General features: G+C 44.5%; 1 protein-coding gene across 8 annotated transcripts in view; it reads right to left on the bottom strand.

Annotated features, from left to right (window-relative positions):
• pde4cb (phosphodiesterase 4C, cAMP-specific b) overlaps positions 1–24,963 on the bottom strand; it is a 67,364-nt gene that overhangs the window by 16,768 nt on the left and 25,633 nt on the right. Inside the window, exon 1 of one of the 8 annotated variants that reach the window (XM_010897506.4) lies at positions 18,448–19,526. The exons of 5 other annotated variants lie outside the window; for them this stretch is intronic. In XM_010897506.4, the coding sequence (XP_010895808.3) occupies positions 18,448–18,533 (86 nt within the window). In that variant the 5' untranslated portion in view covers positions 18,534–19,526. 2 more of the 8 variants (XM_034293698.1, XM_010897505.4) reach the window with 2 other exon arrangements.

Raw genomic sequence — 24,963 nt, 5'->3', positions numbered from 1 at the left:
TGTTATGGTGTGTTCTGGGGTTGTGTTATGGTGTGTTCTGGGGTTGTGTTATGGTGTATTCTGGGGTTGTTTAATGGTGTATTCTGGAAATGTCTGTTTCATATTTGAAGAATGGAGTCAGACAGCTGGGAGATTGGAGAGGGAAGAACAGGAAGCCGAAAGTCGTTTACACAACAATATATTTCCCCCCACAGGCTGATTTACTACCTGTTCTATGGGGTTCTGTAGACACATTGATTCCAAGAGTCTTCTCTATCAGCAACGGATTTGTCCCAGAAGCGCTGTCCCAGGTCAGCTGGTGTGTTAGTATGCAAGTCGCCGCTGCAAGGTCAGGTGGAGATGGGTTCTAATAATAGCCTATCATTGTCTGGAGTACATGTTGGAGTGCAGAGCCCAAAACATACTGAATGCTGCCATGGCTGGTGTCATATTATTATTTGGCTAAAGCCCAAGCGTTCTCCTCCCCATACCGTACGTATCCTCCACCCTGACTTAGACCTCTTAATAATTACCAAATGTTTCAAATTCTTTTTCCTCCACACTTTGGGGAAACAGAGGACCTTTCGCAAGCACAATGTAACGTGCCAGAGTTTCATTTGAACTTGTGTTGCATGTCTCTGAGTGACATCTGGAAGGCCAGGTGCATCTGAGGTTCTTACAGGGGCCTCAGAAACATGCAATAACAGTCCCCTCTCACAGTGGCCTTCTAAGAGAAGTGTTCATACGGGAATGCAACAATGATAATGTTGATAAGATACAATTAATTGTTCAAGGAATGTTGCAAAACACGCAGCGTCCTTTATTCTCCCCAATACTGAAATTGTCTCACGCAGCATCTACTTTTATCTGGCTTCGGCAGTCCAGCAACAGGGGCATCTGATGAAGCATGAATCCAATGTAATACATCCTCAATGAGAGCGAGGAACCGAGAGAGCCATCTGATTGGTTGCCGTATAAAAGCGTCAGTGTCGGGGTTCGCCACATTTCCCCTCCCCCCAGCCCCCCCCCCTCACACCTTACTCAATGATACATTCCCTCAAGGCAATGTGGGCCAGCTCTGACGCTGGGATGGCCTCCACGACAGAGCCAATGACGTCAGCAGCTATGAATAGCTCTGTCCAGCTGAGGGGTGGGCACAGCGGGTCTATAAATAAACCACAAGGTGGAGGGAAGAAATGGTTTCTCACCTTTCACACATACTCATTTCATGCTGCTCAATGACACAGCACAGCATTCTTTTTTATATGCTTTAGGATAGAGAATTAAATATAGGCTTGTAAAGCAGCCAACTTTTTGAATTAAATAATAATAAAAACAAGTTAAATTGTTCTAAAATGTTCACCACTGCTTCCTGTCAGTGTTCAGTATATACTACAGTACATGGAGCCAGAATATGGGGTACACCGTCTGAAGGTAACAGGGCTATTCTAACGTCACCACTGCATGTCTTCGTGTGAGATAACTGGATCGCACTTGACAAACCTCTCACTCTTCACATAAAACAGCTCACAAAAGAGAACCACAACCCAAGAAAACTGAAAAAGTCACCCACATGAAATGATGTTTGAGAACCCCCCCCACACCCCCATATCCAGAGGCTTGGAGAAGTCGGGGTGCACCAATGGACTCGGGTGAATTCCTTCCCAACTCTAGCATGAGGCAACAACACTCCCAATTCCATAAATAACGCAGCGCAGCGGACGAAGACACTTATTTTGGCTTCGTCTGGGAATGGCTTATTCTCAAGAAACACAACCAGGAAATACCTGGGCTCGTAAGACTGTGACCAAGTGTTCCTCGATGGTCGCTTCTCCTGCTAACGCTAGTTCCCTCAGCTGTAAACATGTTACCATCAGCTAGTGCCATCTACTGGGGACAGAAGGGAATCTCCTCACTCTGTTGGCCAGTCCAGTCGGTGCCTGTTGCCCAGCATGCCAGTGTCTCCATACACAGGGCACCTAGCAATGTGACCACCAACTGAAGTATGTGAATCTGAAATGCGAGCCACAGAAAAGGTGAGTTGTTACCAAGACTTTTTCATCTGATAATGCAACACGAAGGATGGCAAAACTACCAGGCATGCAAACAGGGCACCAAATCTGACGTTCTGCTGAGAATTTCTGTGGTGTTTTTGGTTCTAAAATGCATCGGAACCGATGGTGGCTGTGACCTTGGTTTTGTCATTATTCTCAGACTCTGACGTCAGCCGGCGTCTCATCTCCCCTCTCAAAGTCTGGATTAACGTCACAAGTCATGGGAGACGGACCTCCCTGTAACGGACCACCAGCGGCACACTCGCACACGCACGCACGCGCACACAGGCACGCGCACACAGGCACGCGCACACAGGCACGCGCAACCAACAGGATTAGCGTCAATTCTAAATTTAATTTAATTTGTTCATACCTCACAGGAAGAATTTAGTGAAACTCTAAGGGCTTATTGTTTCTATTTTGACACAGTGTTTGATTAGCAACACGACGGCAGTAGCATCAGGTTGGCAGATTAAATGACATAAAACTCCATATCATTTGAGTGGTCTGGGACATATTCCACAAAGAGTTTTCTGTAATAGTTTATAATTCCCTTAATGTTTATTTTTTATAAACGTCCCAGAAACACTCTACTGAACACTGCAGTATGGAAGAGAACTAGCATGACTGCTCAAGAAAGATCTTAACAAAAATTCACACAGTAAATACTGTAAGATATTAAGAACCAAAACCCTGGCACAACGACAGTACAGACTAATCACCTCAGTAAATACTGTATGACAATAAGAACCTAAACCCTGGCACAACAACAATACAGACTAATCACCTCAGTAAATACTGTATGACAATAAGAACCTAAACCCTGGCACAACAACAATACAGACTAATCACCTCAGTAAATACTGTATGACAATAAGAACCTAAACCCTGTCACAACAACAATACAGACTAATCACCTCAGTAAATACTGTATGACAATAAGAACCTAAACCCTGGCACAACAACAATACAGACTAATCACCTCAGTAAATACTGTATGACAATAAGAACCTAAACCCTGGCACAACAACAATACAGACTAATCACCTCAGTAAATACTGTATGACAATAAGAACCTAAACCCTGGCACAACAACAATACAGACTAATCACCTCAGTAAATACTGTATGACAATAAGAACCTAAACCCTGGCACAACAACAACACAGACTAATCACCTCAGTAAATACTGTATGACAATAAGAAACCTAAACCCTGGCACATCGACAGTACAGACAAATCACCTCAGTAAATACTGTATGACAATAAGAACCTAAACCCTGGCACATCGACAGTACAGACAAATCACCGCAGTAAATCCCTTCACTCAACAGGAACTAAGTCATTGAAATGCCATCTTATCTATGCAAGCACAAGCCCTCCCTGTTTTCAAGCCTCCTCTGATCTGGGAGCCAATCCATTAGTTCCTGGGTAAAAGGGTTATGATTCAGAGAAAACTCAAAAGAAGCTTTCAGGTCTGTTTCTCAGATGGAGGAAGAAAAGATATGAAGGTCAGAGGTCGTCCCCCAACTACAGCTCTTAATCAGTGAATAGAAGGAAGAGAGGACCTGTGTGCCGACGACACGTCGTTTGAAAGCTCTTATTAACCCATAAGGAGAAAACCTCAGCTAGTAAATACAGTATGTAAGTCGGATGAGGCCATTCCTTCCCAAACGGACCAGAGCGAGGCCTGTGTCCTGTGATTGACATTAGCTGAGTAGCACTCCAGTGCTCATGGGAACCCCAGCAATCTGAAGGGACATTCACTGTTCTGAGCCAGAGGCAGATGTTTGCCGCCAATCATGGGCTTCCAGAGGATGAGACAGCGCCTGGAGTCAAATGCCAAATCCCTCTCTTTCTCTTGTCTTTCTGCGTGGCGTGAGAACCAGCTCTGGGGGCTTCGTCAACCTATGACAATCAAAGTGTGTGTATGTGCTTGTCTCTACAATGTTTCAGGGGCACTTACACACCAGGAAATAAGGGATTAAAGCAAAAAATGTAGAGCAACAGATGAGGAGACCTGTTTTGGTGTGTGTGTGTGTGTGTGTGTGTGTACGTACATGGGTGTAAATCTCAGTGTGTGTGCGTACATCTACAAACCAACTGGTTGAGAAGGTATATTAGATTTTACATCATATTCTTAGGTAAGGAGATTGGTAAAGAGCAAAGGAAGATCAGAACAAAAACAGCACCCCCTCAGATAGTCTCAGTTATGTCCTCTTTTTGGTCAATTGCATTCAGTCCAATTCAACTCTATTAGTCCACACAGGCATAACAGGGGGAGCATCATAAAACAACTCATATCTTGCTATTATTGCTATTAAAAAAATATAACTAATATTGCAATTTTTTCAGTACATTCAAACGTATGAAAACACAATTAAAACATTAATATTAGGCAATAGTACACACTATCACCATTTCAACACATTTTAATAAGTAAGACTAACAACACAAGTTGAAAAGGACAAACTCCAAAGTTAACTGTTGCTGTTGCTTAGTAAATTAGCCTGTATAGAGCTCTTTGTCCCTTATGCTTTTGTGGCCAGTCTAGAAGACATGTTTTAGGTGGGCTAACAACTATTACTCTCATCAGGTCCAGCACCTGTGGCGTAATCGGGAAGAAACACTGCCACTGCATCAAAACATGCTCTCCAAGTTACGCAAACAACCACAAACGTTTAACCTCACAGCGTAAAACATTATCATGTATGAATGTCCAAAGTGTACAACAACAACTGCATATCTGCGTTTCAAATATAGCTCTGATGAGCTGTCCTTGTGTAAGAAGCGACGTGCGGTTGACAGAGCACTGTCTGTTTGTTATGTTTCACTGTAACCCCTGACCTACTGGCAGGGAGCCACCCTCCAGACACCACAGCCTGACCTACTGTACTTAGAGAGGTCCACACATTACCACATGTAGTCTGAAGGTCTGAACCGAGACACAGATTCAAACTCCTCATGAATGAATCTTTTTACTATCAATTTCAATTTGTCTTTCTTAATGTACGTCATATTTGCATTCAGCGCGTGGTTTCCATTGAGTTCAGCGCTCAGCTGGGAAAAATACCTTGGTTTCAGTGGATTTCTCTGTATGAATAAAAGGTGAATAATCGGTACAGAGCAGGCATGGACATGCCTGAGTCGTGGGCACAGTCACTGCAAGAACTAATATGATAATACAACAAAACTTCCACACCTTTGAACTGGCTTGAACAACTGGATTAAGAATATGTAAAAGGACTGTCATAAACATGGTAATCCAGATTAGCAGTTTAAGTTAATAAGCCATTTTACCTGCTTACTAAATTTTATGTCTGGGTCAGGTTCACAAGTATACTGTAGCTGAACAAAAACTGACTGCAAATATTTTTTTTAAATCTGTTATTTTCCTCTTGTATTAAAACAAAGAAAAACATGTGTACACAGTACTAGTCTAAAGTTTAGACACAGCTATTCATTCAGAAGTATTTCTTTACATTTACTCTATTCATTCAGGGGTATTTCTTTACATTTACTCTATTCATTCAGGGGTATTTCTTTACATTTACTCTATTCATTCAAGGATATTTCTTTACATTTATCCAATTCATTCAGGGTTATTTCTTTACATTTACTCTATTCATTCAGGGGTATTTCTTTACATTTATCCAATTCATTCAGGGGTATTTCTTTACATTTATCCAATTCATTCAGGGGTATTTCTTTACATTTATCCAATTCATTCAGGGGTATTTCTTTACATTTACTCTATTCATTCAGGGGTATTTCTTTACATTTACTCTATTCATTCAGGGGTATTTCTTTACATTTACTCTATTCATTCAGGGATATTTCTTTACATTTAGTCTATTCATTCAGGGGTATTTCTTTACATTTAGTCTATTCATTCAGGGGTATTTCTTTACATTTACTCTTTTCCATTATTGTAGAGTAACAGTAAAGACATCAAAACCTTTATAGCACACATGAAATCATGTAGTAACTAAAAAATATATTTTTTTAAAGAAAGCAAAATATTGATATTTTAGATTCTTCAAACTCTGGATCCAATAATCTTGAAGAAGGTCCCAGATATGCTGAGCACTTGTTGGCTGCTTCCCCTTCACTCTGCAGGCCAACACATCCCAAAACATCTCAATAGGATGAAGTTGGGTGATTGTGGAGGCCAGGTCACCTGAAGCCGCACCAGCACTCACAGTCCGACTAAGCACAAACCAGGATGGTATGGCGTACCGTGTCACCAGCAAAGCATCCCCACACCGTTACACCTCCCTGCTTCACAGTGGGAACCACACTTGCAGAGGTAATCGGTTTCCCCACTCTACTCCTAACAGAGACACGGCGGTTGGAACCAAAGATCTCAAATTTTGACTCATCAGACCAAAGGACAGATTTAACCCAGTCTAATGTCAATTTCTCATGTTTCTCATGCTTTAGTATTAAGAAGATGATTCACACAAAAAAAGGCCTGATTTACACAGTCTTCTCTGAACAGATGATGTCGAGACGTCTGTTACTTGAACTTTGTGAAGCTTTTATTTGGGCTGAAATCTGACGTGGAGTTAATTGCTAATTTCTGAGGCTGGTAACTCCAATGAAATGAATTTTGCACTGTTTAACACTTTTGGTTACTACATAATTCCATTCATGTGTACGGTATACATATTTAAAGAAAATTGCTTAAAAAATTAAGAGGATGCATGCATAAAAATATTTCATAAATACACACACACACACACACACACACACAAACACACAGACACACACAGACACACACAGACACACACACAGACACACACACACACACACAGACACACACAGCCACACACACAGACACACACACACACACAGACACACACAGACACACACAGACACACACAGACACACACAGACACACACAGACACACACAGACACACAGACACACAGACACACACCAGTCATGTAGAATAATTCCACTTCCACCACCCAGACTCCAGGACTTCACTTACTCCAGCGGAAACCAGGAGAATCCAATCCTGTTCAGCAGCGGGTCCTACAGCAAAACACAGGCTGCCATGTATGCAGATTAAAATTAAGGCGGGACCAGAATGCCACCGCATTCCACCCATCAATCCTGGCCAATGACGTCAGAGGGGCCCTGACAGACGACTGGGAGAGGCAGATAAGCTGCTGTGGTGAGGTCAGTGGTGGGCCCCATCTGGGCCTGTCATTGGAGATGGCTGCAACCCGAAGCCCATACACTTAAACCCTATTATAGCTGGTGTGAAATCGGCCTCTTTACCCCCCTCCGGTTTCCTCTCTAGGACTCGAGATTTTTTAAGGGAACATACATCTCTAGTACCAGCTCCGGTAAGCAGTGGCTCTCTGAAACCAACCCATTCATACATTGACAACCTAATCTTTTAACTACTTCCTACGATACCATCAGCTTTGCCTGGCAAGGAAGTAAGATAGCATAAAAACTGAACAGTGTCATGACGAATTGTGGCATCCAAGCATGGAGTATAACCGGGAGGGTGCTATGGGATGGAACTTCAGCGGGGAGGACTCCGTTTCTGCTCTAGCTATGTGTTAGCAATACACTAACGCTAGTCCTCACAAGCCATCTGTCAGAGAACCGCAGTCCCGGCTTGACCTCGCTGGTATGGGCCTCATCTAACTTACGCTTTCTTATCGCACTCTCAGCGTGGGGTGAACATGCTCCCACTCCAATGGAAGGGAACTCACACTGTGATGCTCTCTTGCACAAGTTGTACAAAATCATAAAAAGGCAACAGAAAAAGATAACAGCTAGCATTTCCGTCAAGCTCGCTCAGAGTGAATGATAAGGACGGACTAATTGTGACTTTAAAAGCTGAAGTGGAAGTGTTGGCGCGGTTCTTCATTTTCAGTTTATCTGAAGAATGCAAATAACATGCTGTAGGTATTATCTGGCCCACCACATATTATCATTGAGGAAGAGTTGTACACTGGGGAAGAGAAGCGTTGTACACTGGGGAAGAGAAGCGTTGTACACTGGGGAAGAGAAGCGTTGTACACTGGGGAAGAGAAGCGTTGTACACTGGGGAAGAGAAGCGTTGTACACTGGGGAAGAGAAGCGTTGTACACTGGGGAAGAGAAGCGTTGTACACTGAGGAAGAGAAGAGCCTTGGCTAATGGGGCTGAGAAGTCAAAGCGGTTAACATTTGGTTTTAAGGAGGGCGAGGAGTGACTGTGGTTGTCTGTGGTGGACAGCCAAGGAAGGGAGGCTCTGATCTCTGCTCCCACATCAAAGGGCAGAGGGTGTGTGTGGATGCGTGTCTCCTGTCTGTGAGCAGCGACCGCAGATTTAAATTGGCTCACATGTTGCGACACTGACGTCAACAACATCTGGAACAGCCGTCATGTAAAGCCACAGATGCAGTGAGTCAGGAAGCTGCTTCAGAGGCACATTTAGGAACACACAAACAGTTGACAATGTAGAAAAGATTAAAAATATATATTTGTTCCAGTTAAAACAAATTCCAGTTTATAAAAAAAATTATCTACATTCCGTGAGCGGTTTATAGCGCACATATTGGCAGCGTTGTGGGTTTGAATCCCATGGGGGAACAGTGTGAAAATGTATAAATTCAACATTTGCAGCCGCCCTGGATAGGAGCGTCCACTAAGTTACTTAACAAGAAATGTTAGAATTGAACTGAACCCAGGGTTCCTGGCCAATGGGAAAGTGTTTCAGCTCCAGGATGTCAGTAACATGAGCAGGGCCTCTTCGGTCATCGGACTGACTGCGACGGGGGCAGAACACTGGTCACTGATTGACAACATCCGTCAGTACAATAACTCACCGCGACAGGATGAGGTGACGCCATTAACGTGTGCTGAATGGTTCGGGCCGATTCATTGGCTGGCGTGGTCATGTCAGGGCCCCATCAGTTATACTGACCAATACACCCCCACAACACTCAGAATAGACACACGCACATCACAACCCTCTCCAACACACACACACACACACACACACACACACACACAAAATCATTATGCCCTCTCCGTGCACGTACGCACACGCGTACGCACCTGCCAGCTGAGTCTAATTACAGTCCCAGTGGTCCGGGTCTTTATTCGGCCATTAGCCTCGAACCCCAAAATCGAAACCCCCCCGATTTCATCGAGCAACCACAATTACGCAGGTGGGCGACGAAGCATGGAGGCCCAGCAGGCGGCGCTGGGCTCAGGGCAGAACAAACCAGCTCAGGGGAGCGAGGTCGCTGTTCTCCTCTAACACAGCTCATATGGCTTTAACAGGTGCCTTTCAATAAACTACTGATTAAGTCCCAGGGTGAGACCGGTCCATCCACTTCCTCACCCTATTAACGGTTCCCAAGCTGAGAACGGAGAACGGAGAACGCGCTGCTGTCACGTCCCTATTAGTTTTAGTCATCCAGTTTGGTTCTAGTACCGGGTCTGGCATTCCCAGGTGGGTTATTGTCAGAAGATATTTCCCCTGTCCGGGGTCAGCTGATATTCAGGAGCTGTTGGCACCGTGCTTCAGTCAGGAGAGAGGCATGTAGATGCCAACACCCTCATTTTATTTATCAGCCTGAAATGATTATTCTTCCACTTGGTTTGCAATACTTTTTCTTTTTTGGTACTCCCTACACTGTTTTCTATTTGTCGTTCGTTTTTTATGTGTGTCCATGGTGGATGGCGATCATCTATTTGCACTGCTTGGCCAGAACCAGAACCAGAACTCACAGGGCACCTGTTTCTATGTATCCATTTTAGAACCCCAACTGGAGGATTTTGTTTTGATCGCCAGTGACCCCATTTTCAAGTTCCATTAAGGGTCGAGAGAGGCTATTTATTATGGCACGTAACAAGGGACATGGATGGGCTCGTCACTTATGCCCGGTGTGGCTAAGTGTTAAGGCTTTGGGGAAATGGGGTAGTTCAAGTTGGGCAGTGTTCCTATCTGTGCCATAAGCTCCATGTCACTGACACCAAAGGCTGAGGCTCACTGCTGATGTCACCAACGGTTCCCGAGAGATAAACTGGCACAGCGGGGCTTGAAGGACGCCAGATTAGACTGGCCAGATTAGACAGCCTTAAACCCAGTCAGCATGGTCTTTGTTTGCTACCTAGTCGCCGCTTTTGTTCTCATCAGGGAAAATGGAAATTTAATTTCTACTTCCACTTGGAAGTGTGTGAACGGTCACCATTTCTTCATGGACTGCTTATTTGGTTGGTTTTGTTGGGGTTTGTGATGGGACAGCGGGAATTTTGGCAGTTTGCGTCTATGATTGATTTGATTTGTTTACACTTGCATGCTTTGATTGCTCAGATGTCTGGGCACCTCCATGGGTCCTGGGTAACATTATCTCCTCTTCCCCCCACTTTTTTTTGTGAAAGATTAGAAGTATGCGCACACACCCAGTCCGACCGTGTGAGAAAATGGTCTAACTGGCAAATAAATTTAGCAAATTCTTTGCTAAGTTAAATTATTTAAAATATCGTTAATTCTATTTTAATGTCTGTATTATTTCAGCGCACAGATGTCATAGGGCCCTTTATAAAGTCTCTGGTATTGTTTTCGAACATGTCTGTTCACTACAGCATGTTCAAGCTCTATTTAAAAAGCCTTCTAACAGGCATAACGCAGCCAACAGGAAATATGGGACCAAACTGACCCTTGAGATTTACAGGGGGCGACGCATTGTGCAACCTCTCCAACCGGGTTAACGTTGGTCGGGTTCCAGCGGCACATTGGGCAAGCTACTGTGAAAGCACACAGGTTCAGGGGCCAAACGCCTCTTTTATACTCCTTGTCGTGGGCCCTCTGATGGCTTTCTAGGAGAGTTGGAATGAGCTGTCACAAACACCCGGAAACGTAACACCTGTTCTGTTCACCACAACCGCCCCATTCAGGTCTACCAGGATGCAGCACATTATGGAAAGGTAGTCAAATAGGTTTTGATCGGTATCACCGCACATCACCTGTCACAACATGGTTATTCAGGACTCTGTATTTTCAGATAATGAAACAAAACGCACTTCTGCCCCAGAAAAGAACATTGAAAGGCCTGTCTCTCAGGCATATGCTGAAATGGGCTGCAGCTCTGCCCATTTCAGCATATGCAAAAACAAAATGTATTGGTTCTGAAATCATAGTCCCAATCAATGTGGACAACCACACACACACACACACACACACACACACACACACACACACACAATTCCTTCTTAGAGAAAGAGAGAGATGAGAGAGGTTCAAGTAAAGCAAAAGGTAGCAGAGAGCAATATTATTATTTTTTTCAACGTAACAGAATAAATAATAGTTTATTTTCATCCCTTGGGTCAGAAACTCGACCCAGGGGCAGCCTTCAACTGTGCACAAAACATATTCCTCCATCACTAAGACAGACAGTAGATGGAATGATCTGTTTTCTTGGCATAGAAGGACCTGTGATTTTGTTGATTCAGCAGCATGTTGATTGGTCAGTGCCGAAGCCTTCGGGTTGCAGCTGTCATCAAAATGGTTTTCACTGAACTGGGAATGGCTTTTTGGGGATAGTTCGTATAGCCTGAACAAGCTTTGGCTTAAGCAGAATTATTTTCTGAGAAAACCATACGTTTTAGACTCAGTTATAGTTAAACATCACCACTTTTTGTAGCTTTCTGTCCCATTACAATTGCAGCTCTTCACCAATCCTCTCAGAAAGTCAAAGATCTAAAATAGTTGTCATAGTTTAGAGAGGCCTACAGGTTAAATTAAGGTTAAGGGCCTTGTCAAATTCTGGCCCAAGGACTGAACCCAACAACCCCTTGGTTATTGGAATAGCGCTCTAACCAATAGGCTGCCATCCTCAATCAAAGAAATGTAAATAATGCAACCCCAGTAAGATAACCCCTGCTGATACTCTCAATGATATTGAATCATAATGCATTTAGGGCTGGAATCAACTTGAATGAAGAAACCATGGAACTGGACCGTAGTACACCAGTATAAGAGATAAGACCCCAAGAAAACATGGTCCAGAAGATGAGATGTGATGAGAAATATCCAAACTATCGACTTGTACTCATGGCTTTATCCAGTTTAACCCAAAGAATTTCTTGCAAGGTACTGAATTGGAAGAAGGGCTGCATGCAGGAATTAGTAGAAAGCAAACTGGTGAGAGGCTAGTTGGTTTTTGGAAGATTAAACAAAAAGTGTGTAGTTCTAAACTAAACCAAGTTTTATGGAGTTAGTAACCGCATACGTTCAATCCATCAGACTGCCACGCCTGTAAATATGCATTAGAACCAGCCACCTTCTGTATGGTGGTAACAACACCTGGGAAAGCAGAGGTGATAATGGTGAGCTAGAGGTGATAATGTTGTGGTAGAGGTAATAATGGTGAGGTGCATTACCGCCTGCGCTTCTGAACAATGTCAATGGGCATGTTGACAGAACACGGCGAGCCACAGATATTCCCGCTCCGCACTTTAAACGACCGGTCCGAGGAGGGGGCCAGGAACACGCAGTTTGTTGGCAAACTCATAATTCTCCACGGCTTCCTCCCGCTGCGTAGTCTCGCACTCTCTCCTTCCTCCTTCTTCTGATTGTTTCCTTCCTGTGGGATCTGTGAAGGGAGCACTAGGGTCCTCTTGTCGGGCTCGTTTTGCGTGACCTCGCTGCGTTGTTCACGCCGCACCTGGTTCCCATTGCCGCTTAAATGAATGACATATCAAACGGGCAGGACTGAAGACGCTGCCACAAGAGAAGTCAAAACAGCAAGAGAATCCCTGCAAGGACCTGGGAGAAAGTCTGAGACTTTGGGGAATATCCTCTCTGGTATTTCCCACCAACATTCCTCCTGTCAAAAACATTGAAATAATCTCCTCCTGAAAAGCTTCTGTCGTCAACAAAAAGCTTTCTCCTGGAGGACATCGTCAGAAGAGTTTGCAGGGGTTTTGGTGAGGAGTTTGTCACTCAGCGCATGTTTGGCACATGGTCACCAGAGGCAAGTGAAGCGAAGTGCACCGCAAGAAATTGAAACCCCCAGAAATCCTTGTCTATCCAGAAAAAACCCCCAACATATTCTTAAATAAAACCATCATGAATAACTAACTTGTTTTGGTCCTTTCCATTCTTGTGCCTGGCTCTGGGAAAAGATCGCTCGTTCAGAACGCTCTCACGCATTCCCCCCACCTGCTCATCAGTGTCCCTCCGCGTTCCCAACCCATGTCTTCCAGCTCCAAGTCCCAACTCCCACTGACAGCTGAACACACGTATGTATGGACCCTCTAGTGTGTGTGTGTGTGTGTGTTTGTCTGTGTACAGTATTGAGTGTGCATAAAATGTGTTTGTGTGTGTGCGCGAGTGTGTGTCTTTTTGTGGAAGTCTCACAGTGTGTGTGTGTGTGTGTGTCAGCGATCTCTTTCAGAGTGTGTGTGTGTGTGTGTTGGGGTGTGTGTGTGGATGCATGCCAGTTGAACAGTGATGTCAGAGCAATAAAGGGGTGGTCTCAACTGAAGCCCGGCCCCTGCATTCTCAGAGTTCAGACTTAACCCTTTAAAAGCTCTAGTCCTTACACCTAAATACCCTGAACACCTAAACTCATGCAGATTTATAGTTATACATCATCTCCCAAGACATTAATTCAACTTCTCTGCTTTTTGGCAAGACACTAGGACACGAACACATCGTAGTGGATCACAATTAAACTGAGAAGGTGTTGAAACAACAAGCCTTAGCGGAAGACAAAAGCTGGTTGAGAGTAGTCATAATGGGTGTTGTTAAAACTTGTCTGCAGCAGTAGCATACAGCCCCATCAGCCGTCACAGGTTAACTTTGGACACTCATTTAAGCACTTTTGCTAAATGGTAGTTTACATAGCACTAGGTTTTCATCTGATCCCAGACGAGCTAATCTCTAAAACAAATCTACCCAGCCAGATCAATGAGGTCAGACAAAGGTGTAGAATGACACGGCCCATGAGCTGGCCAAGAGCGTCCCTGATGAAATCACGGGTAAATATTTGAGGAGGACAAAGAACCCTGGCCGACGTGTCAGCAGACCTGCAATTGGAAGGGGAGCTTTTCTGATGTGACGGACACTCCCCTCAGAGGGAGGTGAGAAGGAGGACAAAGAGGCCAGAGTGAGGAGTGGGGGACATGTGGATTGGTGGGGAGTTACAGCATATCCTGTAACACTACAGGTTTTTACAATGAAGGGATGCATGCTTATTTTTTTACTTTCTCCCCTCCAGTCACAGTAGCCTCAAACAAAAGAAAACTGACTGAAACCAGGAGAAACTAGCCAAAAATGTCCAATATCATATGCACATTTTCATTACCATTGCAAGAACCTTTTCCATTCAGTACCGAATACAACCCAGTTAAACAACCTATGACCCTCTCAGCTGATGCAACGAGAGTTAAAAAAGCCAGTCAATCACACACTTTATTGAAATGCACAGTTCTGAAATATTAAAATATAAAAATCTGCCTAGCCTACGATCACACAGGGGATCAGCCATTTGGGCAATACCAGGAGAAAACCTTCTGAAAACCGTCAAGCTCTACGATTTTATACATAGAAAATAATGTTCTAAAATGAATACTATAAAGCCCCACAGCGCGTCAACTATTCTCCAAAGTTGACCTCATCTTTCTCCTATGCGTTTCCATGACATTTACAATGTGTTGATCGAGTTCCATTTCTCTGTCCTGCATCTATTACAATTCAAACAACCTTTGAACATGAAGGCCGGTATCGCATTTCACATAACATGTGTTGTTTTGACGTCCTGGTATCACAGTAACTGGCCCATAAAAACAGGAATCGATTCTCCATACCTTATAGCAAAAAGAGTAGAAAAGATTTTGCTCCACCACCAAGATAGTAAGTCACATATTTTGCAAGGTGGGTTTCCCCCACAAACCAAATCTCACTCCTTGGCTCGGTAGGGCTAGGGCTGGCTCTGCATAAGCTACCTATATCACAACATTGAATACTTGTGCAACATGTCTGGCAAACGTGCTGGGTCTTGAAAACGACATCGGGCTAGGTGGCTTGCCAAGAATGTGCCTCCCCATCTCCTCCCATGAGACTAACCATAACTGGAGCAGTGGGCTTGCCCATGCAGTGTCCCCCCCTAGAGCCGGGCAGGACTGTCACTGGTGAGGGGTTGAATCACTGTGTCCCTGCCTGTTGATGTGGACTCTACGGTCTAGTGCATCATGGGAGGTCTCTATTTATAACAATTCAGCAAAAACAATTCTGTGATTGCGCCACATCACTTTGTTACATTTCTCAAACAGTGACAAGCTTTCTTTCTGTTGTTTTGTGACAAAGGCACATTTTGAATGGCTTATAATTTGCTGATGCTTAGAAAGTGTACTGCTGATGTAACAGCAACTTCTTCCTATAAAGGAAACCTGTCAAATGTATACATTATGTTTACATTCACTTTAGGGAGAAGTTACGTTTACAGAGATCACTACTATAGCTGTATTCTCAATTTTCTGAGATAATTCTCTACACAGCAAAGGTTCCCCAAGAGCAGAAGTTTTAAAAACAAAGCCTTAAAACCAAATGACCTTAAAGTCAAAAGGTAAATTAAGCGGGTGCTTGTACTTGCTGTTTTACAAATTAATTTTGTTTTCAAATCACAACACCCACTAATACCCCCATATAGTGAACTGGACTTGACAAAACCAACTCTTTCACATTAAATAAAAACAAAGTGGCTTTATCCACTAGATGTCACTCCAGACCGAGATACTAAACCCATACCAGTCCCATACCAGTTAAGCCAAAACACAGGATTAGTTCCCCATCTGAAACATGTAATAATTAAACATAAAAATATTATAAAACATTAAGTTGGCGCACATAGTATGCAGGACAATGTAATAAGACAACAATGTTTGCTGACTTGTCTGGTCTACCTTCTAGCACAGGCTTTTAGCTGCTAGTATGACCAGCTACTACAAGAGAGAAATACAGCATACAGACACTCCAATTCCCAAATGCATCTCTCCTTGTACCGGGCACACAGAAATCAATAGGGTTTTGGGAGGGGGAGGATGATGGAAAGGCAGTCATGCTGAAAACATAGAGCTGGGTATGGTGACGCACATTAGCCACTGTTGTACCCCCCCCCCCCCCATGGGGTCTGGGAACTATTCCAGGCTCGTGGGCTTTTTTTCTGGGACGGGGGTGAGCTTATTGTTGCCTTGATTAGCATTCCAGTTCTCTTCAGGCTACTTGGGAGAGCATGTGAACGTGTTCAGTACACAGTGTTTTATTGTGCCATGTCAAAGCATTCAGCAATACGTCTCTTAAACACGCACGCATGTGAACAAACACGCACGCATGTGAACAAACACGCTTGTCTGGCTGACTTGCTTCGGATCTCAATGTGGCAGAAGCCGCCAATCAGTCTGATGTTCAAAACTGTCACAATTGGGGCAAAAAACGCCAGGGACAGATTGACACTTGGAAGTAGCATGTTTGAGAGCAAAACACAGTCTGAACAAATGGCATTACTGTCACGCAATACCCAAGGGTCATTATGTGACATCTTCCTCAATAGGCTTCTTCAACTGGTGCCATTCTGATTTACCTGGATACAGGCCTCCTTCACAGGAATGACATCAGGCCTTACATGAAGATCATTACTGTGATGGTCATCGTCATTTGGGACATAACGTCTGTCAGTGACTAGTACCGAACAGACTCGCTTGTGACTATGATGTCAGCACATTTCGGAAGCAGAATTCTGAACGGCTCCAAAAGCCCGGACATTATATGACATCATAGAGGTTCCACCACGTCTGGGTCGCTGCTCAGCATTACACACAAGTACATTTCCACACAAAGGGGAGCACGGAATACGTATGTGACCAGATTTCTACAGAGAAAGGCATTTAAACCGGGAAGCAGGAAAACAGAACCGATAAAACTACAAACAAACAAAACACAAATCTTGCAGAAAATAGCGCTCCCCCGAGGGTACATTCAGACTTCAGTGGATTCAGCCATCGGGGGTGGAGGTTAGTCGGATGAGTCATCCTGGCTAATTCATCCCACTCATCCCAGCAGCGGCCTAGCTCCTAATAGGGGATGAGTGTTTGGACGCACACAATAACTGGTGATTTTAACACAGTGGACTTTCCACCAAGACACCAGCTTAATTATGAATAAAGAAAGCCATGTGTAAGAAATGTATTAAAGAATATACGGCTTCTAAGAGAATCTTAAATAGGAAACATACATTTTCAAATATCTATGACTGCCTATGAATATCAAATATCCCAGAACAAGCACAGAAAGGACAGTCAAGCTACAATACACACAATTACCCAACACATGCACACCTATTAGGGACATAACAGCCATCATGACGCTGAAAAGACTATTGACAGTGAAACGATAGAAACATTTCTGGACAATGTAAAACCTTGAAATCTAGCTGTACAGAGGCAGTTTAAAGATGATCTCATGTAAGTTGCACACTAAACATTTTCATGAAATTTTTTTTTTGGGGAGATTTACATCAAATCCATTATTTTTGGGATGCTTAGGATGACTTTCCTGTGGAATTAGGGAATAAAAAAAAACCTGGGGGTGGTTTCCCCCCCCCCCCCCCCCCCACACACACACACACACACACAAACACACACACAGACACAGTGCGACATCAACAGATTGAGGTGATGCTATTGATCCTACTCTCCTTTCCCTTGGGCTGTTACAGTAGAGTTGTCAGAGCACCAGAGCAAACATAAATACGCCCAAACAGACAATGAAAAAAAAGCATGATTCTATGTGTTATTTCATAGTTTTGATGCATTCACTATTATTCTGCAATGTGGAAAAATGGTCAAAATAAAGAAACACTCTTCAATGAGAAGTTATGTCCCAACTTTTGACTGTTACTGTAAATGACAGTGTTTAACAGCCTGCAGCTCAGGGGGTCTGGGTATTGAAACAGAAAAACAAACATGAAACCAGTCAGCTCTCAAGCTGAATGTTCTCTAAAAAAGTTATATTAACTAAAGAGCCACAAGATCAGGTTCGATATGCATACCCAATACAAGATAAGGTTCTACATACATACCCTATACCAGATCAGATTCTACATACATCCCCATAACAAAATCAGGTTCTAAATATACACGCAAAACAAGATCAGGTTGTACACACATCTGGTAAAAGATAAGGTTCTAAATACATACCCAATACAAAGATCAGGTTCTACACATACCCAATAGAAAGATCAGGTTCTACATACATACCCAATACCAAATCAGGTTCTACATACGTAACCAATACCAGATCAGATTCTACACACATACCCGATACAAGATCAGCTTCTACATTCCCAATACAAGATCAGGTTCTACATACATAACCTATACCAGATTAGGTACATACCCTAAGCAGGAGTGTCTCCGACCGTAGCTGCTTGGGCTGAAGCACAACTGGCTCCCCTTCCTGGGGAATCTGGGATCTTTGTTCATTTTAGGTTAAAAAAAAAAATGTATGACTTGCTGTGCAAACAAAAAAAACGAGTTAACACTGATCCAGAACAAAGGCTTTGGAGAGGAGCAGGAGCTCAGAAGGAGCTCAGAAGGAGCTCATCCACTCCAAAGGACTGTCCTTCCGGGTCTATACCAGCCGCATGCTGCCTGTGTCTCGGGAAACCCAGGGAGGTGGGTCCCCCTCCTGGAACAGCCCCCGGATCACAGGTGTGCCCCGCTGGGGTTAGGATGAGTCAGGTGGTGGAGGGCAGGGGAGGAAGCACCTCCCTCTGATGACCCAGGGTCAGCCGTAACTGGCTGTCAGGAGGGAAGCTGAGTAGAGGCAGAAATGTCGAGTCCCAAGTGCTGTAGCCTTTACAGGTCTCAACAAGACCAGTGGTGTTCAGTCCTCCTGACAGATTTCCTTAAGTAGCTGTTGTAGGATTTAGACTTTGAAGTGGTGTCGTCTGATGTCCAAATCCAAAGACGAGCTCCTAAATTGAACAACTGTACAATGCCGCTCAGAGAGAGGAGAGAGAGAAAGCCTTATCTCCTAAAATAAATCTCTCATAGACACTCTTTTTCAGTCTCAGTTTGCCTCTACAGAAAGGAGAAATCCTGTGTGTTACAGAGATCTTTAGCAATGTGAGAAAAAGAAGGGAAATAGGAAAAAGCAATGAGGGCAGAGCGAGAGTTGACCTCTCTCCTCAGTGTGGGAGAGATTCCTCAGTCCCCAGAGGTACTGTTTCGGAGGGCTCCAAACTGGGCACAACCGAGTCCCTGCAACCGGATTGAGCTATTTCAGGATACCAAGACCAAGAGTGAAACAGCCTGTAAAAAGACCAAGAGTGAAACAGCCTGTAAAAAGACACCTTCAGTTCCAGAGGATATTAATTCCAAGAAACTCCATCAAGTGTTGACCTCTTCCAAGGAAAGGTGAATCCCGGACTTCAGATGAAGAGGCAGAGCGTAAAGCTGGAGATGGAAAAAAGTACAACCGACGTCTTGTATAAGAGCAGGTGCCTCGAGAAAAAGTTTTGCCAAAATGAAAACCAAATTGTTTTTTTTTAAAAGACTAGGGTGGGGAGGGGCTGGGAGGGGGGGGCGGACTTTCAAAGTTCTCTGAAACTTTCCAATCTCGTTGCCGTAGACGACCAGTTCCGCTGCCTAACGGGCCAGTCTGCCCCTCTGGATCCTGGCAGCCCCTGACCAGGGCAGGACGCCACGTGGGAGGACACCGAACCCTCCTCCTTCCCCCTACAGCTAAATAATGACATGCTGTTCCCGTTGGCTTCCACAAGTGAGAGCTAGCAGGGGGTGAGGACCAGGGAGCACTTAGGTTCACACACACAGGGACACACCCGGGAACATACAGCACGCTCCACACGCTACCGTGAACACAACGCAGTCCGGGAGAAAAACAGCAATGCAATTATTGGCAGGCAGTTTTTCTGCGTTTTCTATTCTGCTCTTGAAAAAACAGAAAGCCGTTATTAGTCAGGAAACCACTGCCCACAACATTTGCAGCGTCACTCTTGTCTGTTGTGCGGATCAGTCTGTGAATGACACAGTTGTGATAGTGCCAGATAGCACGGCGCACAGCACTAGCAGACAGCGCTAGCAGACACCAGCTCTCCGTGGATCTGAAACGCCAACCAGGCATGCCGGCTCTGGATCCTCCATCGTTACCTGCGGACGTTCATTAAAATACCACAGTCATTATCATCCACCTCGGACTGGGCTGAAAGAGGCCAATGGCCCCGGAGTTGGGTACCAGCAACGAAATACACAAACGCACTCAAGACAGCAAACTCCCTTCACCTCTGTTCTAGACGCCGCACACACCACACGGTGTTAAACAACGCTGTTAGAACATTCACCAGACGACTACCGCCCTCACCTCTACACAGGTGATTGGGGAATGAGGAGCGAAAGCCCACCTCTAATGAGCTGCGTCATTAAAATGTTCACCAGGGAATATTTGGTTTAATTGGCCTTCAAGTCATGTGGTCCCACAAGAACACCACCAGAAAATTCTGTGTTTGGGTACCACGAAGTACTACGAGTCTAACCGCGCTACATCACAGTTCACCAGCGAGCTCAATGTGTTAGCTGTATCTGGATGGGAGAAGCATCTCACTGCCAGGCTGACTGAAACACACTCAGTGCGACGGACTCGTGTTGTCCATTGTTCCTCAAGCAGGGGAGGGCAATGACGTTACAGATTCCTGTCAAACAAAATCAGTCATGAAGTTTTTCAAAAAGCAAAACTCAAATCTTTTTTTATGTGGAATGTCTCGCCCCATTACGAGGCCCTGACGGGTCAGAACTGACCCCTTACAGACAGACCCTCAGGCCTCCATTACACAGCCCCATTAAAGCATTAAAAAGGACTCAAACGGGCTCTTCGATCCATTACTGGGTTACAGCAAGGCACTGTCCAAAGGAGGAGATCAGGAGAGGGGGAGGTCTGTAGGCTTGACAGGGAGCCAGAGAGGGGGAGGTCTGTAGGCTTGACAGGGAGCCAGAGAGGGGGAGGTCTGTAGGCTTGACAGGGAGCCAGAGAGGGGGAGGTCTGTAGGCTTGACAGGGAGCCAGAGAGGGGGAGGTCTGTAGGCTTGACAGGGAGCCAGAGAGGGGGAGGTCTGTAGGCTTGACAGGGAGCCAGAGAGGGGGAGGTCTGTAGGCTTGACAGGGAGCCAGAGAGGGGGAGGTCTGTAGGCTTGACAGGGAGCCAGAGAGGGGGAGGACTGTGGGCTTGACAGGGAGCCAGAGAGGGGGAGGTCTGTAGGCTTGACAGGGAGCAGGACAGGGGGTGGGTCTGTAGACTGGAGATGTACCCCAAGACAACATGGTAGAGCTGGACGTTAAACCAGAAGGCACCACGGACGTGGCGGGCCAGACAACACAAACACATGGTACATTCTTCACTATTGTTTCCCTCCATGACAGGTAGTATGAAGGGTAATCATTGTGGTCCCATTAAGTTGTAAACCTTAACCCAAAGGGGTTCTACTTACAGTAACACAGTTCATCATCCCCGTATGCACAAGTAACTGCTCCAGACAGAAAAGATCAAGGAGTTTGTGTGCGCGCGCTTTCTCTGTAGAATATCACGCTGATAAACAACTTTTTTCCCCAAAGTCCTTTCTGCTGGTCTTCACCAATAATACAAAGAGTGGTTAACTACAATATAGGAGGTATACTGCATAAACACTGAAGGTTTCCGTATCCAAGGGAAGAATCGAAAGAGCTTATCTGAAGCCCTTTTTCCTGAGAAGCAACTGACAAAAAAAAAAAACCTGTCTGCCAACACACCTTTGTGACGTGTGCTCAGTGGGTGAATCTTCTGGAAGACATTATAGTAAAACACCCACTGGACCGTTAAAATGACTCATTCATTCCACCAGAGAGCTTTGTTATGTGTATCATCTTCTGTTTGAGCCCAGGTTTCCTGATGAACAATTAGTCATATTGCTGGTCATGCTGCTTGAAATTAAAGGGATAGATTTTTTGTAAAGGTCAAATGCTGAGCAATGTGTTTTGTATGTGCGTCTGAGTTGTGTATGTGGTTTTGTGGCAAGAATATTTGGATTAACAATAATGCAGTACTTTTTCGGGACAGTGTTTCACTCTCTCATACACAAAACCCCCTTTTCAAAACAAAGGACTATCCAGGTTTCTGAGTCATTGGTGAGTATGGTGGAAAAGAGATTGAGCTTTGTAGCAGTTAACGGACTTAGAAGTAAAAGACTGCTGATCAATAACACATATCTACTGTAAGTCATCAGCTTGATATATCTATTAGTAGTCAATCTCAGCATGCCAAATAGTCTTGAAAATAAAGTGTAAGGTTGGCACTGGCTCGCTTGTCTTCATTGATGATGTAACTGCTAACATCAGCTAAATTAATACCGAAGTGCAAAGAAATATCTGCTATAGCACCACGAAATGCCATCAAACACATTGGACAGAATTTCATTACAGTCCTGTCCAATGAGCAAGACAATGACCCCAAACATATGGCTATCGTAACCAGGGAGTTTTTCAGGGCGAAATAAAAAGGGAAAGTTTTTGACTGGCCAAGCCAATCTCCAGATTTAATCTCCAATAAAACATGCCTTGCATGCTGGGAATTTGAGTAAGACAGAAAAGTCTATATATAGACATTTTTTTAAAATCCAACATGTACAGAAATAGCCTAGAATATTCGTGAATATTCTGAGAATCTAAACCTCATAGTCATTGTTTATCTTAAATTCAAACTTTTGGAACATAAGGACAAAAGAAGAAAATATCTTTCTCAATACAGCCACGGATGGTACTGTATTTCAATGACAGCCTAAGACACACTCAAAATGCTCTAAACATGAGAGATTCACATGGGTGATGAAGTGGACAAGGTCACAGAAGGCAAATCATTAGTTGAAGTGAGTTTGGTCCAGCGTGTTGTGCAAACAGAGGATTTAAATGGTTCTGGTCACACTATTGGCTTCATCAAGTCTCAATGATTATACGCAGGTCATGAACTTGGCAGTGGAAAGTTCATCTTTGACGTCACCGATGGCCAGAAAAGACCACCAACTGTTTTGGAAAGGTTTCAATTGAAAGCTCTTGAAAATCTATTAAAGGGATAGTTCAACCCAAAATCCCTTTTGGGTAAAATTCCCCTTGCCTACAGCCTCAAAATTCACACACAAAAAAATTAATCTTTAATAATCAAGTAAATCTCTGAATGCAATGTAGCTTTTACTGGCACAGCTATGACGGTTTCAATTCAGGACTTTGTACGAAGCTAATGACGCTAACTACAGGCTGTAAGCGAAGTAAGGAATGGGAGTTTTTTACCCCAAAATTACTTTTAAAATTATCCCTTTATATTCTACCTGGAAAAAAAACAATGCTCATTGTAATTTTTGCATGACTTGATTGGGGGCATTTCACCTGTGATGACAATACAGTGGCGTACTACATGACCAAGTAACAACAAAGACCCAAATAAGAAATGGATCATTTAACCCTTGTTAAGCGAGGAACGGTGTCTCCTTTGCATAGCTAGATGGTTAAGTGGAAAAGTAATCTGTAGAACAGATACAGCTCGATGTTAAAACAATGGTGGCCAGCCTGCTGAACACCTGAGGCAAAAGGCTCGAAATGGCAGCGCCACAAACACAAGGCTCCATTGAGATGCCGAGAGAAGAGAGAACAGAAACGTTAACCCGTGACTTTGACTTAGGAGTTACCTTCAGACCAGACCAGGAGGCTTTGTCAGCAAGCACACCGCATGACAAGTTCAATTGACTCCCTTGGCATCAGATGGGAAGTGGGACAGGGGTAACTATGTGGCATCTGAAGGCCTTCAGGGGGATATTCATCAGGCATCACAAAACAATACGGAGAGTCAGGTTTGCACAGTTAACTTGAGAAACGTTTAACTTGACTTTGGGTACAAACCAACAAACAACAACAAATACTTAAGACCATTTTAACTTAGCGCCCAAAAGGAATCAACCCAACATTTGGGAAAGCTCATGGGTGCCAGGCTTCATGACACTACAACAAACCCCGTGAATTGTGATCGTATTGGCCCGCGCCCTCTACCTCGCCGTGCGAGACAGGGTGAAGCGCCTCTGTAGGGTGATGCTGCGATGCATCAGGAGGTTTCGGAAGAGCAGCGGGGAGTTTCGGGGCGAAATCCCAGGGGGAAATCCTGGGGGAGCCGCAGGAAGAGCCCCTGGCAGGGCGTGGCTGGGTCACCTCGGCACAGCAGACACCACTGGGGGAGGAGGCCCTCACCAGCAGTGAAGCAGTAGACCAGAGCGTCTCACTCATGCTGCCGTGGGCGACTCCCTTCGCGTCCTCCACTCTGACGCAGCTGGGAACACTGATGTTCTGACATCTTAGCTGACACTCTCACACTGTAACCGGGCCGCCAGGACGCTCTCTCAGGAATGGGCTTGAAATGGTCTTTGTGCCAATGAGCACACAAAGGCACTCTCGGACATCTGAAAACTTGGTCAATGTTTGAGTAAAACGGTGCCCTTCAACAGAATGTTCCACTGGACCTTCCTAGGCTGCTACACGTCCCTCCTTGGGATAGAGAATATTTCCCACCTTGCTCGGTACAGGGAGTTGCTGGTCTCATTTGACAAACACAGACAAGCGTGGTGTGCCCTCCCCTCAGGGCTCTGTTTACATAGTGTTAAGAACTTTCCCTCCCCCCTTGCCTAAATATGGAGGGAGTTTTACAGGGACTTCTACTTTCACAGAGGAGCAGGGGTGAAGAAACCCCTAAGAAGTTTACAATAATTTCCTCTTTCAACCAGTAAACATTAACCAGTAGGAGCCACGTTTCAACATTCCCCCTTCAAATACAAGACTAAGCTGCTGTGTTCATAGTCAGGACTATGTCTTAGTTGACAAGTCCAGT

The sequence above is a fragment of the Esox lucius genome, chromosome 8 (genome assembly GCF_011004845.1).
Source record: "Esox lucius isolate fEsoLuc1 chromosome 8, fEsoLuc1.pri, whole genome shotgun sequence".
NCBI classification, from domain to species: Eukaryota; Metazoa; Chordata; class Actinopteri; order Esociformes; family Esocidae; genus Esox; species Esox lucius.
This window is presented reverse-complemented; position numbering and strand designations above follow the sequence as displayed.